General features: G+C 31.0%; 1 protein-coding gene across 7 annotated transcripts in view; it reads left to right on the forward strand.

Annotated features, from left to right (window-relative positions):
- Window positions 1–4,073: 4,073 nt before the first annotated feature.
- LOC132745464 (prolow-density lipoprotein receptor-related protein 1-like) overlaps window positions 4,074–17,742 on the forward strand; it is a 190,797-nt gene continuing 177,128 nt past the window's right edge. For all 7 annotated transcript variants that reach the window (XM_060734397.1, XM_060734401.1, XM_060734402.1 and 4 more), the window contains exon 1: window positions 4,074–4,257. In XM_060734397.1, coding sequence (XP_060590380.1) covers window positions 4,182–4,257 — 76 coding nt within the window. In that variant the 5' untranslated portion in view covers window positions 4,074–4,181. The remainder of the gene's footprint in view (window positions 4,258–17,742) is intronic.

Consider the following 17,742-nt stretch of genomic DNA (forward strand, 5'->3'; position numbering starts at 1 on the left):
TTTTAAAAGGTCCCTTCTTTGAATTCATTTGAAAGGGGAATAATTTGGTGGAATTATAGACAGGGAAACAGGGAGTTATCTTTCATGGCTAGGAAATATGGCCGACTGAAATCATGCAAGCAAGTTTGTAAGTGCCTGCCGAGTTTAGACGATTTTTTAAAAAATCATTGCTGTTTCAAATGAAACGTCGAAATAAGATTCCCTTTAGGGTACCTCTTCATCACAACATGACGTCACATAATTACATGACGTATTTTTCCCGTACCTAACGAATGTAAACAAAAGAAAAGGAGTAGTCTATTGAAAGCACTTTTTTGTAATTAATATCAAGCTTTCACAAGGTCATTTTTGTTTTCAATACTGATGGGAATTTGTATCATTACTCTACTTTGGTAAATATTTATCATTTGACAGTTAAAAAGTGCTTGTAAATCGGAATTTACACCGCGTAAAATCGAACCGTACGCGCATCACCTCAGCGCATGTTTTTTACAACGTTGGGTACCCAACGGGGAAATTTAATGTGTATATTACCCGTCTGGCTCGGTTATATCAATATCTTTCGGGTGATCAATATCCAATCAAAAAGGCGGAAAAAATCTGGATTATAATACAGAGGGATAAGAAGCTCCGAAAATAGACAATATAGCTCTGGTGAAAAAACGCCGCACTGCTATTTTGCAATACACGAGAATAATGAGCATTATATAGTATTTGACGCAAGAAGCAACAGAAATTCTGGTGTTATCCCTAGTCATGTTCCACCTTCACTATTGTAACGTTATTCTCTGTGGGATTACCCAGTGCGACATACAAAAAGTGCTGCGAATACAAAATATCTGCGCAAAACTCGTCAGAACTCACTCTTTATACGATGGTTCCAAAACATTCATACGATCTTGACTGGTCAAAGCTAGTATCACGTTCAAAATTTTAACTTTCATGTACAGCTGTTCAGTTAGAAACGCTCCGAACTTCTTGAAGAAGAACAACTACCAAAACGCGATCTACACTCAACACATACTTAAGAAGGGTGTTTTAAAATACATTATAATAAAACAAAAATTTTGCCGAAAGAATTTTTAGTATCGTTTGTCCGAAACTCTGGAAGGAGCTTCAGGAACTCTATATATTCAGACAGTTGTAAGAACTTGACTACTCATTACTTCAGGGACTACCATTTATGCATTGTTCTAAATAAACAGTGTATTGGTAAACGAAATGTTATAATTCAAATCATTTTCTGCTGTTGTTTATTTATGCAACATTCATGTCAATGCTATTTACAGTTTTTTTGTAATCCCTTTATAAGTATTTTAACGAAATAATTCTAAGATAATCCTAAAACACATTACTCGCAGAGTGGTATACGACGCTTTTGGGAATTGCTCTCCAAGAGGAAATGATACTTGAAATTCTCCGGAGGGTCTATGAATTTTCAAGATGCACTATTCCATATTGTTTTCAGCAGTGTAAATTTGTGTATTCCTACAATTTCTTTTTGTGGTAGGGAGGACACCAAGTATTTTATCTTGAGTTAGCGACACCAATCTTCTAGATTTTTATGTTTGATAGTAGCAATTAAACAAATTATTTTCACTTTCACATAATTGCATTTTATTTGTTAAATATGGCAGAATTATATATGTCTTAAGAATATATCGTTTCTTTTATGGAATTCAAATGCTGTTAATTTTATATTACAATGCGTACTTTCTATTACTGTGTACAACGTCATTGAGTATATCTTGAGAATTAGGCGTTTAACCAAATACTCAAATAAACAAGTTTCAAGTTGTAAGTAAAACTGTCGAAAACTTATTCTATTTTGTTCCAAAGACTTAAAGTCACAAAAATCGTTGAACTTACAGTAAAAAATAAATATGAAAAACAAGATCAACAAGGAAGGGCGACGTTCAATGAACGAAACCCCCACAAGACCCAGCAACGCTGGACCAATGGCAAGAAACCAAGCAGGACCACAAACAAAAAAGGACAGGGTACAAGGTAAAGCACGGACGGGATAATTGATTTCATGGTACATAATAGGAAATAATAGCAACAGGCAAGGAAATTAAGAAAGACAATATAATGGTTGACCAAAAGGCCTTTAAGGCAAAGGCGCGCAGGGGAAGGGGACTCGTGGGTCGGAGAGGGGGTGCAAAGTAAAAAAGATAGGAGCACAAGGGCAGATACTTACGGTAGGTGAAAACATTAAGAAGGGACACAAAAGTGTCACCATAATAGTATAAAACAATAAACAAGACATACTGAGGAACAAAGAGGGGCGCCGCCTTGGAACGGTCAGCAGCCTCAGCACTGCTGTGGAATTTTAACCGGTAAATGGTGCACCAAACCTCACTCTTAGCCTCCACACGTTCCTTTTACACGAAACGAGACAATGTTAATTTGTTAATGAAATTCTAACAGTTGTTATTGTTACAAAATGTTAAATAATTAAAACACAAATATGATTATGCATATACATTTAAAAGATAACCCAATGGCCATAACAAAAGTACTCTTAAAGGAAGCAAGAGCAGCAAGAAAATCACCTACAAGGATCCGACGAAACAAGGCAGAAGACGAAAATTAAGACATTTCAGTCCCAAAGGGCTTTAAAAACTGTCCATCAAAGGGTCTGCCACTTGGTCCATCAGATGTAATAAAAAGAGGAAAGTGTAGTGTCCAACTGAAAAAGGGTTGAACACTAAGCATACGGTAAGTTTCGAAAAGAAATACCAAGAGCTTCGTGCACTTCATTTGTTTTGTTACATATATATCCGTTGTCATTTGATGTAAACGTTTATGAAACAGGAATGTCATTCAAGGAGTCTCTTTTACGTCACATCAGTAAATTTCAATGTTTACAATTTTGTTCTAATTAATAAGCAGACGCTTAACACAAAACCGTTTTATTACATAGAAAACAATGGAAGACCTGTAATGAACAAACAAGTAAGATTGCTGTATCCCGTTACTCAATGGGAGGTAACTCATTACCAAAATAAATATACTTTATCAAGAGTTTTATCCCTTATACACTTTGTAAACTTAAGCGCGCATTTTTTAAATAAGGAAAGACAAGAAAATATTCAAGAGATCATAATAATTAGATTATTCTATAATTTGATTATTCTATATGTATGAATAGTGTACATTTGAAAATATCAATTTATATAAGGGAAAGTTTTGCGTTATACATATTTTAATATAGGCCCAAAAGCAACAGTTCAGTATGAATATATTTGGAATTCAGCAACAGGGCAACATTTTTTTTTGTTCTTTTAGAAAATACAGGTATACGAACGGGATATGTAAAGCGGGAGAATGTCTAAAAAATCGGCGGTAGCGTTTCAAATGTTTTTCAGGGTGTAATTTGTATCGAATCTGGAATCAGAAATGTCATTATGTACAGCATGTCTTTTTCGTTGCTATAGTTCCATGAATAAGAATGTTTCCCAATTTCATCAACTCGTTCGCTGAGGTTAGAGGCCTCAAACAATTCGTTTCTATTCCTTAGTGGAACGTAACACGAAAACATTTGTCAGAATAGGCGCTTGTTTAGTTGATCGATTTTTTTTTTTCGGTTTTATAATAGCAATTCTGTTTTCCTAGTTTTATTTTCTCCTGTAACTTGAATTCACATTGTTTCATTCTCTTTCGTAGGCGGTTTTCCGACTAATATTTTCCGTCTTTATCTATATTTTTACGTACTGTATTCTTGTCTTTCGTACGCAGTTTCTTGACTGGGGATTTAAAATAACAATGTCAATGATAAATAGAATTAAAATCTATAAAAACATATTTTGAAGCAGTTTTGTAAACACAAAATGTAATAATTTTTTACAGTTAATAAAAGCCGGGCTACTGACCTTTGATTTATTCAACTACCTAAAGTTATGGACACCTGTAAAATATGATAGGTGTAAATCTATTTATAGCAACGGTCATATCTAGACCACGTGGTTTATGCTATTTGGAGTACACTAAATTTTGTCACATACTATAAGTTTAATCCGTGACATAATAAATATCGGCAATGCTTGGATTTATATAAAGTGTTTTTTATCATGTACTAGTGTATTTTTTCGCTGGGAATTATCATTATTAAGGTTGGAATTATATAATAGAAATGATATAAAATGCGATTGGAGTAAATTAAAATATCGTCTGCAAACATGGTGAATTTGTTTTGGAAGTTTATATTCGCAAGTGGATTTTTATGTCACCTGGGGAAAATAGTACATTGTGAAGGTAAGAAACAAAATAGTCCAAGTTAAGTTAATTATATAAGGTTTTTAAATAATATTATTTAAGCACGTATATATAATATAGTTTATTAATTTTAACGCGCAAAATTGCGTATAAAATACCCCCCTATTCTGTGCCCCTTTTATCTATAGAAATAGAGTGACATTTTGACTTTTTTTGCGTCTTAGGTAATCTGAAGTAAATGATATGCATGGATGTCCAAGGTCGTTTAAAGTAATATAAACGCCGGATTAGATAGCTCAAATTTAATATATTTTTCCAGAAAGATCTTTGAATGTCAATAGTTGGTAAAATTGATATAAAAATTCTAAAGATTTAATAGCTCTTAATATATCTTACATTATTACCTTCAATAATGTAAGAGTACAAATGATTTTATGTTTATATTATTCTCAAACTAGATTAATTACAATATTCTATTATTCATGACCTTATTAAGCGTCTGTCTGTCTGTCTGTCTGTCTTGAATATATTATTGCCAATTGTGTGAAACAATTGTTTTGTAAATGCTAAAGTTTGGACTTAAAATATCAATATTTTAAGTTCCAGGCCAAAGATATAAGAATATGATGTTATAATTGTGTTGTATAAAAACTATATCTAATGCAAAAATATACACGCTATATTTCTATGTTTTAAATTTTTGAAACATGTGATTCAGTTAGTTAAATATTGAATTGAATTGAACAGATCAGAGACACTATATGTATATGAACAGATGAAGGGATACTTATAATTAATTCTTCAATCACTCAGTTGATTTTTTGATTCCTAATATAATATCAATGATGAACATCTGTGAATATTTTATATAGACCTCATACAAATTCTTTTAACAGACCTTGTCAATCTTTCATGATTTAAAAAAAAAATGTAACTAATTTCAATTGCTGTTTTATATGATTATTTTGATAATTCCAAAAATATATTATTATTTATGATTTTAATGATAATTTTATAAGTTGTTATACGATTCAATATAAAAAATTGAAGTCCTAGTTTAATTAAATGATTTTATGTTGTTTTAATAAGATCTGTAATTGTTTCAGCAATGTTATGTCAGGTCCCATTGGCAAGCCAGCATGTCAATTAAGGGTTTTCATATTATATATAAAGCAAAATTCCTTGTTTATGTACCATAAAGTTATCATTGAGATATTTGCAAGGTTGTTTTTTTTTCAATATGTTATCATTACATTCAGTGCAAGTTTTAACATATTTATATCATTTATTTACTTAGCTATCACTTTAATTCTTTAGATATCAATGGGAACATAACAAAAAAAATAAGACTTATAAAACTGCATGGGGTTTGAAATGTGATTCACAAATGTGCGTACACAAAGTTTATTAAATCGATATACTTCGTAGATATTGTTCTCGTAAAAAGCGATAAGAAATTTGAAGTGACCGTTTCAATGAAGATGTTCGTCTGACATTGAATGAAAAGTTTAAAACATGTTTAAACGAATATATTGTAAAAACAACAACATTAAACATTATGACTTTAATTCAGTTTATATACGATCTATGTAAAACACTCCACATATAGCTTGTATACACCTGTATTTCACCTGTTTACACACTGTTATGCGGAATACTTTAAAAGGATGATTACAATCTTAAGATACAAGAGGTCTCCAAAGGGAATTTGTTACTACACTAAGTTATATAAACATTTTTTTTCTTCTCCATTTTAATGTTTTTTTTCTTCTCCATTTTAATTTTTTTTTTTTAATTCAGCAAGGTGATTCAGTGAGGGGGTGGGGATAGAGATTTATGGCATGACAATGCCACATATGTATGTATTTTATGAATTCATTTAGAGCTTTTTAAATTGACTTTAAAAATGAAATTCCAAAGATATTATGTTACAGTTCTAACTGCATTTAAATTCCAATTCTACAATAACTCAGTGTAATTTTACTACAGACCTGTTGTGTTTGATTTTTTTCAATTATGTTTTAATGCCTTAAAGTCTTAACCTTTTTAGCTATGTAAGTAACAACTGGATAAAAATAGACTACAAAACAGCTTTTTTGATATTAAAATGACGATTTACTGATAATTTAAGCCGGTACTGAATTAAATACCTATTATAATAAAGCTATAATATACCTGAATATAATATTGCAGAATCCTCTCAAAATTATTAAAGCAGACGCTGCTTAGTTCATTGTAAATTAACCTGATATATTTGCTGTTGTCATTAAAAAAAAACAAAAAAACTATATATAATTAATAAACAAAGATCTTGAGCAGCTGACACTGGATTTTTCTTACAGGGCTTATTAGTCCCCTACCGGTTTACCGGAGGGGACTTTAGGTTTACCCTCCGTCCGTCTGTCCGTCTGTCCGTCCGTCTGTCCGTCCGTCTGTCTGTCAGTCCGTCAGTCCGTCCGTCCACAAAACTGGATCCCGCGATAACTTGAAAAGTACTGAAAATATTTTTATGAAACTTGGTATGTGGATAGATGGCAGTATGGAGATTATGCACGTCATTTTCTTTTCTTCCTATGTTGAAAATTCTGGTTGCTATGGCAACAAATAGGCTGAAAATATGGCAAATTTTTACACATAAACTGGATCCAGTGATAACACAAAAAGTGCTGGAAATATTTTTTTATGAAAACTTGACATATGGGTAGATGGCAGTCTTGAGATTATGCACGTCTTTTTCTTTTCTTCCTATGTTGAGAATTCTGGTTGCTATGGCAACAAATAGGCTGAAAATATGGCAAATTTTACACATAAACTGGATCCAGTGATAACGCAAAAAGTACTGGAAATATTTTTATGAAACTTGACATATGGGTAGATGGCAGTCTTGGAATTATGCACGTCTTTTTCTTTCTTCCTCTGTTGAAAATTCTGGTTGCTATGGCAACAAATAGGCTGAAAATATGGCAAATTTTACACATAAACTGGATCCAGTGATAAAGCAAAAAGTACTGGAAATATTTTTATGAAACTTGACATATGGGTAGATGGCAGTCTTGAGATTATGCACGTCTTTTTCTTTTCTTCCTATATTGAAAATTCTGGTTGCCATGGCTACAAATAGACTGAAAATATGGCAAATTTTACACATAAACTGAATCCAGTGATAACTCAAAAAGTACTATAAATATTTTTTTCGAAACTTGACATATGGGTAGATGGCAGTCTAGAGTTTATGCACGTTTTTTTTCTTCCTTTTTTGAAAAAAATTGGTTGCCATGTCAACAAATAGGCTTAAAACATGGCAAATATAACAATATTTGTGATAAGTCAAAAAGAGCTGAATTTTTTTATGAAATTGCATCTTTATTTCAAGAGTTATCTCCTCTTTAAGAATTTTGCTTTTTAAAATGTTATATTTTGGTAACAGGGATGTTTCAAATATTAACTTTAGAGTGTCCTTCAGTCCGTCTGTTCATAAAAACTGTTTCCTGTGATCACTTTTAAAGAACTTTTCCAACTTTACTTAAAATAGAGAAAAATTGAAACATTAGTGAATGACCAATGGCCCTTCAGAATGTTGATGGGGTTCTAACCGGTAGGGGACTTATGGATTGCTTGCAATACTATGATAATTGCTTGTTTTAGTTGTTTTTTTTTGTTTTTTTCGCAAAAAATTACATGTGGGAAGATCTAATTAAACACAAGCTTTTAGTACATTTGTTTAATTTTCCAATACAATGAAAATTCATTATCTAAACTTTTATCATATTATCTGTTAAGTAACTAACATGAAGATGGCTTAACAAAACTATCAAGGTAATTATTTTATTGGTGCAAAAAAAATAAAAAAAGCCGACTAGACATATAGAATATTGAGTTTTAGTACAGAATTTAGATTATTTTGCTGAGTGGTTAGTTTAGTTTATACAAATTTATTTTAGTGTACTTGTGTTGGTGGAAGCTATAAGCTTATTGAAACACTCTCGAAATCTGTTCATTGATCCAAGCATGCAGTACTAAGCAACAAGTGTAGAGTTTCCTACTGAAGGAGAAAATGGCTTGCCCCTGACGGGGTTTGAACCCATGCAGCCAGCAATCCTTAGATCGATAGTCAGACCTGTTCACCAATTGGCCACTCTGCCACACACACTGTGGGTTTGAATCCCACCAGGGACTTTGGATTTTTTTATGTGAGGAAGCTATCCAGCTAACTTATGCTCTGTCAGTGGTTCTACTTAGGTGCTGTTTGTGCCTTAAATAATGCACAAAGGGGCACCTGAGGTCTTCCTCAACCAGTAAAGCTGGAACACCGCCATATGACCTATACTGTGTTGGTCCCACATAAAATATATTTATATATTGATCTTAAATTATAAATGGACTCAGCCTGGACGAGAAACACTGAAAGTTTTTGGCCTTATAAACAAATAAAGTTATATGAATATCAATTATTAAACTTACACAATTTAATGCATTTTAACAATTACTGATATTCAAAATAATCTAAAGATGAAACTATAACCAACTTTTTGTGACTTAAAATTGAAGTTGTTTTATTGTATACCTTTATAAAAAAGTTTACTTAATTTGAAATAATTTATAATTCTAATCTATCATTTCCTAAATCATTTAAAACCTTGTCAATGACTGTTTGTGCAGTCTAAACTTATTCATGTTTTTTTTTTCAAAGGAAAAAATATGAGGCCAAACAATTTGTTTCATTATTTGTCCAAAAATACTATTTATGATATTTAATTGACTTTCCAAAGCAAAAAAAAAAAAAAAAAAAAAATAATCCCAAACTGGTTTTAACTGCAGTGCAAATGTCAATCATTAAAGAAGCTGAAAATTTGCCTAATATTTATAGAGAATTAAGGTTTAGAATACTTAAGATTTATCTAAAACAGAATTTAGAATTTTTTTTATAAGCCCATATATGCTTGTGCAGTTATGCAGTTATTATTTGGTTTTCAATGCTGTGAATGTTTAGTTGACATTTTGATTGTTAATAAAATTTCAAAACCGTTTTAAAAATGCACCAGACAGGAACATGGCATAAGCTATTATATAAATACGTTTTATTTTTTAAAAATATATATTCATGAAAATTCTTTCCACTACAGTGCATTTTATGTGTTCATGTTAAACAAGAGCACCAAATTGCTTTTGAAAGACTTTTAATTTGAATTTGAAAACAGTATACCACTGAGGATAAAAGGATGTCCTTTTGGTCTATTTACATGCTGTATATTACATATAAGCATGCTGTTATTGTAATCAAAATTAAACTAAGTCAGATTGAGCTTCCTTTCATAAAATTGAAAGATGTTCCTCCTACATCCATGATTGTAAGCTCCCCTTTGTGGCAGAGGTGTTGCCCTTTAAGGGATAAGGCATTTTCGTTTATCCCTGTGTAATCATAAGAGGAGTCTAAATGGGTTTGAGTTACTGGAGTCTATATGCATCTTTTAGCTCGAGCAGGTGAAGTGGTTTTGACCCCTGGTATTGCTTTAAGTTTACTTTAAACGCCCAAAGTTAACCAAAATCATCTTTCCTGTTTTGACGACATATGACCAAAATTGTGTTGGTGTGTCGTAAAACCAAACCATTAACAAAAATATCCTCCTAAGCTGAATAGTGTAATCTGAATATGATTTCTTCTAAAGATGTTGATAGGGGCATTATAAATAAATATGGCTGAATAGTTATAATGTTTGCAACTTTAAATAATTTGCCTATCACCACTGTGGGTTTGAATCCTGCCAGGGACTTTGAATTCTTTTATGTGAGCTAGGGAAGTCTTACTTAGCTTACTAGCCTACTGAATCTAAGTGGTCCTACTTGGGTGCGCACTCATCATGCGCCTGAAATAATGCACGAAGGGGCAACATGAGATCTTCTTCCACCAGTAATGATTGAAAGTCACCATTTCCATGATTTCATCATCATCATCTTCAGTAAATCGCCTCACTCTTCATAGAGCATAATCGTGATAAAATTTTTACAACAAACAAGCAACAGACAATAAATTACTGATTTAGTGTTTAAGGAATTTTTTTTTCCCTTGAAATGAATATAGTTATATAGCTGGAAGTTTTTGTTTTTATTTCTGTATAGACATTTTAGATCAATACCTGATTCTGAGACTGTATTCTGGGTGTTCTATTTTGATTTCGAATTATCACGAGACATTGAACCAAGCATTTCATTTCATTGGTCTGGAATGAAATATTGTGCAATACATTAGTACTATCCTTTAACCATGGGTGACAATTGCGTAACATTTCATCACTTGATGCGATACAGATCTTTTTGTTGTTATTGACAGTTACAGATCAAAGGGTCTTATGATAATAATATTGGAAAACCCTGAGGGTGTTGGTCAATAGTTAGATAATACATTGTGCAGCATGTCTTGCACCTACTGTAGTGCCATTGTAACAATTTAATTGGAATATTAAGCTTCCATTAGGTATCCATTAACTACCTGGGAGCAGTGTGGAGATGAGAAAAAAATTATTTTGATACATAATCTTCTTTTTTCTTCTATTTTTAACTTGGATAAAATGTTTAAGTATTAAGTAAGGGCCAAACATTTAATATCTTCTTTGTTTTTGTCATCAGCTTTCTTCTAATGAATAAGAATCAGGCTTTTTTTTACCCCTTATACAGTAACTACCTGAAAAGTTTAAACAATGCCATATTGTATGTCCCCCCCCAACCCAATTAAGAAGCAAACAAATTCCAAGTCATCAGGGTTGATTTTCTTTAAAAAGTATTTTTATTTAAAAGGGAAACCTTTGAATTAAATAATGAACATAAAGACTATTCTTTTATAATTTTTATTCATCATGTGTCCAGATGGTTCTATTAGTAAGTGTAAAATTCCTAATAAAAACTTTTTCAGGACTATTTTTTCATTCCCAGAATGTTGAAAACATGTTCAAATAAGAGTAACCTTAGTATGCCATAGTGTATCAAAATGTAAAGGTATTTAGATAGTTTAACAGTACATTTGGTCTGTTAAATGGATGGCGACCTCACTTAGTCAGCCACGTATATTGCCGTAAATTGACTAGAGACGGCCCTAAATGGACAGGTTTCAAGCCGAGGGCACTTGACCTTGTTAAGACTACAGTACTGAACACAGTACATATGTCACTTAAATTTGTCGCCTTCTTATTTATGTTGTCCAAAATTTGCTGAACTTTAAAGAAAATGGTTGTAAAAGGTCAACAAAAACAAATTTCACATTGAAATAGTGACTGCTGCCCATGAATGTATACTTTACATTTAAAATGAAATTGAGAGCATTTTCCCAACAAACAGACAAATAAATTTAAAGTGACATTTCTAGCTTAAATGACCTACCGCAATTCACCTAATTTATGTATGTTTGATATTAATGTATAGTACTTTTAAGCTACTAAAAAATAATGTGAAAGTTTGTTTTTTGCTTATTCAGAACAGTTTGATAAAGACTTTGTTAAATTAAAGGTTAATTTAAGCAAAATAACTTAAAAGAATGCAAAATGAATTTGTAATTTGAAATACATGTTATTAATACTTATATCAATATACATACATTAATGATATAGAGCAGTTTGTGTTAAGTGTGTTGGGGGAGGTGGCTTTTGGGGTGGGGCAGGACCTTGAAAGGGCCATTGTTCTTATAATATAGATGTTTAATAGGGGAAAATTAAAATTGTGTTGAAAAATACCTTGACCTTTGTAAACAATGTGTGATCATAGTTCGATTTATCTGTTTATGTATCATGTTTTAAGTCATTGACAATATAGTCAGCAGGGCTCACACTGGCTCAAATAAAATAATAGCCAATAATTTCAACTTAAAAAAATAATAGCCAAAAGTTCAGCGGACTATTCACGAATTAGCGATTAACAACATAAGCAGTTGATTAAATAAACATTACATTTATATCTTTCAGTTTTATAAGGATTCTCAAATAAACTGGTACATTTGTGTATATGGATAACTACCTTTTTTTAAATAGAACCACAACTTTAATTGTTATTATAGAACAGAATAAAAATGTTGTAAATAGTATAATTACTGTATAACAATAATATTAAAAATTCATCATTACTTTACATAATGCTGTTATCAGACAATTTTTTTAGTTTGTTCTAATAAAATTTTGTCAGCTATAACCACTGTCAATTTCCACATTTCACACAGAACTAGAGTAGATCTAGGTCATATTAGCCTATAGAAATAACACAAGTTTGCAAACTCATTCACAGAATGCAGCCTTTTTTCTGAATAATTTACTGAAAAATATCATCATCACCAATGTAATACAAATTTTCTGCCATAGTAGTAAAGATTTTTAAACAGAACATAGCTTATTTCACCTTTAAATAAATATCAAAATTATCGGTGTCGCGAAAATATGTGACAATCGGATTTTTCCTGTTTTCTGAAGAAATATTCACAATTTTGGTTGTTGTGCAAATATTTGTTTGGAATTTAATACTTTTTAAATATTTTACCATTGTTTTCCACTGGCAATTTAGTCAAGTAGCTTAAAACAAAAAAAAATAGAAATTTGCAATTACTGGAATTCACGGTAAATTTTGGGTAAGTCAATATCCAGTTTATCAATTTTAAAACGATTGTTGTGGCTAATTGACGGATATTTGATGGCTAATATAAATGCTGGACAATATCTTTAAAGTACTTATACAGTTATACACCTCGCATGTATTTTATCACCTCGGGCAATATAGTTAGCAGCACGTGACCAGTAAAAAGTTGACACTCAATTAAATGCACCCCGCTGGTGTTAATTGGGTCTACTGCATTCATTATCGATTTTTACACCTTATATAAACACTGTTGGAAGTAAAAAATAATCGCCAGATTTTGTAGCCAAAATGCAAAAATAATCGCCAATCTTATAAAATAATCGCAAATGGCGACAATGGCGACCGACAGCGTGAGCCCTGAGTCAGTAATTAAAATTTAATGATTGTTAATTTTCATTGAAAAATTATGAAAAAAAAGGTATGTTTTTTGGATTTGTCACATGACAGTGAAGTCACTATAATGTGGGTGGTATAAGTTTATAATGAGATTGTGATTGTAAAATTTATATTTGTATTTGATTTTATAATATAAATTATATTGTAGTGATATAATGAAATAATTTTTTATACACGATCACTCAGGCAAAAATAATACAGTAGATATTACCTGTGACTTTCTTAACTACTGATGATACAGGATAAACTGTCAGAACAATTTGAGGATGCTTTAAAGTGAATTGGTCCGTAATGTAAGGTCTGTAATACAATAAATAATTATGTTGATAATATTTAGTAACAATTAGTGTTGGGTATCGAACTCAAAAATTACTATCGATAATCGGACCACCCAAATCGATTGTGTGCCGATAGTATTATAGCATTTTTTTATGGTCCTTTTTTTCTTTTAAGGTACCAATCCTTGTATGTATTTTTTATACCATAGTGACCATATTTTGAGAATAAACTCTTGTCTCCAAGATTAAAGTAAGATTAACTCTTTGAATTAAATACAAACAACACAAATACCTAATACAACTTTGTGACAGGCAATTTTTGTATATTAAACAATGTACCACTTTATGGCAGTCAATATTAGTACTCTGACTCAACATGTCAAAATATTGTAGATCAGTAATTTAACTACAGTAGATATGTATTATATCATTATTATTATTTATAATATTATGTTATTACACACTATAATTTTCTAAAGTACATGTAGTATTAACAATATAGTATAGGCTATTCAGCAGTGGTAGAACACTGAAAATAATCGATTTTTAAAAAGGACTATCGATTGTGGCCGATTTTGGGTTGGTCTGATTACTTATCGATTTTCAGAGACAATCGGGAGAACACTAGTAACAATAAACCATTTATTTATTAAGATTTATTATACATGTAATGCATTGATAAGTGTGAGATACATGACCCAATATATTACTTAATTAACATTATGTAGTAGATAATATTATACAGTCATTCATATGTGTTTTGGGAACAGTCAGACTGTTGGCCCGAGGTGGACGGGATAGGTTTTTGAACTGTTGCCCAAGGCCAAAACACTATCCCCAACACTAAGGGTGTAACGGTTTACCGGTATACCGATATATTGCAATATGAAAAAATAAATTTCGTACCGCGGTACGATTTTTGGAAAACCGATATTTTATAAAAATGATAATTTTCAATTAATTGCCTTATAATTTTGTACAAATTTCACATAAAATCTTTAATTGGCGAATTTTTTTGACGCCAACGTAAGATAAAAGTATCCGACAACTAGTACACTTAAAAGTCAGTAAGCGGCCGCATAATTTACATAAGCGGCCCAGATGTAAAAGGTCACACGCGACTAGTTTTGTTTATCAAATTGTGTGACACTTAACTTTCTATTTATTCCTTACATTGTTATTAAGTTTCTACTAAAAAAATATATATTTAATAATGATATATAAATGTTACTCCATCTTTACATCAAAACTTATACACGACAATACGTATTGCAATATATTGCAATACGCTTCAGCAAAATGGCAATATATTGCAATACGGTTTTTGCTGTATTGTTACACCCCTACCCAACACCGAGGGACAACTGTTTGACTGTTCCCAAATCACAGATGAAATAACTGTTTTATTACCTGATTAATCACTGTGTTAGAAGAAAAAAGGGACTAGAAAATATTTTTGCAAATATGTTAATAAAACTTTCCCAATTAACAATCTTTTAACTATGTCACGGCACGTCTGGTTTATGATCTGTTAATATCAAAATTTACCCATAACATTCAATTTATAGAAAGTGTGTGACAGTCCCTCTTTATATTTTATGCTGCTTTAAATCTTATCCTAAACATTTCCAATATCAACTGTTGGTCATTCACCATTATATATCAGTCAATATTTTGAAATTATATAGTCATTTCAGCTTAAATTCATGGCAATGAAAAAACGAGCATATTGTAATTTCATTATATACCAATATTAGCAATATATAGATGGCCATTTTAAAAACAACCAAAAGTTACCTTAAGCACATTTTTATATTTAGTATGGCATACTAAATGGCATACTATGGCAGAGTCTTGTTTTTAATTTCATTCCACTGACACTTTATCCTGGATGGTATGTAGAACAATTGTACTGATCACATAAAGATTTCATGTTATGATTAAAGATTTTATGATATTCTCATAACACAATATTGACAGCTTTGATATAGGTATTGTTAGGACCTGAAGGCAAATATTGAAATATTTAAGTATCCATAATTTAAATAAAGTTAGTATATGATTATTTAAAAGGGCAACTAAACATGAGAATATGATAATATTATCTTGACAGAATGTCAATGTCATTTAATATTGCCAAGTAAGTTATTTCATGGAGAATTTTAAGTCTGGCTGTCAAATTTATCATCCCAATCATTATGCAGACTGGGAGTTGGAATCCTTCAGTTCTTTTTGGGACTTGAGTAAATGACTCTCAGTGCCATGTCAGAAAGCTATCCAATTGTCCAGGGCACTTGAGGTATAACATTTTTCTGCAAATAAAACTGAGTTTTTTTTAACACCACAGGACTGGATTGGATATTGGTCTAGATATGCAAAATTTCAGATTATTGGCTTCTCCATATTTCCAAAACAATTATTCTTAAATACTGTGAAAAATGACACAAAATTGAAATCTATATAAGAAAATTGAAATATAAATAAGAATTTTTTTTTTATTTATTTAATAGATACTCTACATATATATATATATATATTATATATACAGAGAAAAATCACAACATTCTTCGAATTTAAGTGATTATTCATCCTTATTTCAGTTTTATGAATTACAACTATGGCTAATGAACAACGCGCTAATTAAATACAATGAATACATGCAACTGAGAGTGGGGGAAATAAAATCTTTTACTTACTTAAGTATGTGGTTTAATAAAATATAAGGAAGATTTATGCTAATGATTTATGATTCATGTTTCTATTGTTTTAATTAAGGACATTTATAATGATTATGATTTCCTATAATTAAGATTTATCACACACTCGTGCCGATTTTGCGACTCCGTAAATATGGTATGGCACGGCCGTGCATATATTTTGACGTGACGTCATTAGCGTTATGCTAACATAGTGAAAAGACGCGCTAAATGTTAGCGTTATACTATAGGCGCGTCAATGAAAAATGACTCTTATTTCACTTTAAACGGTCTCTATTTTGGGTATGTGATAAATAGAATATTAAATTCGTGTAAGTTCATTACTGAATTTATTGCACTCGTTGAATAAATTAATATTATGCTCGCCAGAGGCTCGCATAATATAATTTTATTCAACTCGTGCAATAAATTCAGTATTGAACTTACACTTATTCAATATCCTCTATATATTATGCTGCATGGTTTCCCCCTTATTTTTTTTTCAAACATAAAACAAAACTTAAGTAATACAGTATGACTGTTTAGTATTTTTGAAACTGTTATAAATGCCAAAATTTATAATGTATTGATTGTTTCATAATGAGTTAATTAGGCCAATTAAGCTGTTAGCTATAAAAGATATATTTATTATTATAATATTTGTCTTTAATCAGGATCAAAGTACTGAAGTTACAATCAAGTTTATTGAATTTACCAGTTTTCAGCCCACAATGATGCCCAGTTACTGGTTTTCCGTGGGTTGTTCTGGTCAAAATAATTATTTTTAATTCCCAATCCCATCTGAGCATGAAAATCTAAAACTAAAATTATATTTAAGGAGATGCATTTTGTGTTATTGTACAATAACATATATATTTGACAATCACTTACACAGTATTGCTATCCTATTGTCAATCTTTAAATGCTGACTTAAATATTTAGAGATATATTTTAATAAATATTCAGCTTTTCCCAAAAATTTTCACAGTACATTGTACCTTTTTTTTTTTTGGTGGGGGGGGGGGGGTGGGAATAGTAATGCATCACAAGAGAGAGAGACTTTGAGAGAATACAAATAAAGATTGGTCACTCCAAGGTCATTAGGGTCCTAAGTATTTCTTAATTTTAAAAGATATTTTTATATAAGCTATATTATAATAATCAGATGATAAATTCAGACCAGACATCTTGAATTAACGTTTCAATAGGGATGGGGTATTAATGTATTGGACAGTTTTTTTAATAAAAATATTCTAATGATGAGAAAATACATTTTTATATAAAAATTTTCATTGCCTGTTTTATTATGGATGCTTTAATGGATGTTGACCACTGGATTATGAATGATTGACTTTGCAGTGGACAGTAACAATTATGTATTGACAGGCAAATATCTGACCGCTGGTCAGTCGAGATCAAGGTGACATTTTGTTCCTGGCAGATATTGATTATAATTATTTAGTAATCATTTGGATCTACATTTGTTTTGTTACATTGTTTACATTGGATTGATATTGACTAAGTGAATCATACTATATTATTAT

This window comes from Ruditapes philippinarum, unplaced genomic scaffold (assembly GCF_026571515.1).
Source record: "Ruditapes philippinarum isolate M1 unplaced genomic scaffold, ASM2657151v2 ctg228_1_1_1_1, whole genome shotgun sequence".
Classification (NCBI taxonomy): domain Eukaryota; kingdom Metazoa; phylum Mollusca; class Bivalvia; order Venerida; family Veneridae; genus Ruditapes; species Ruditapes philippinarum.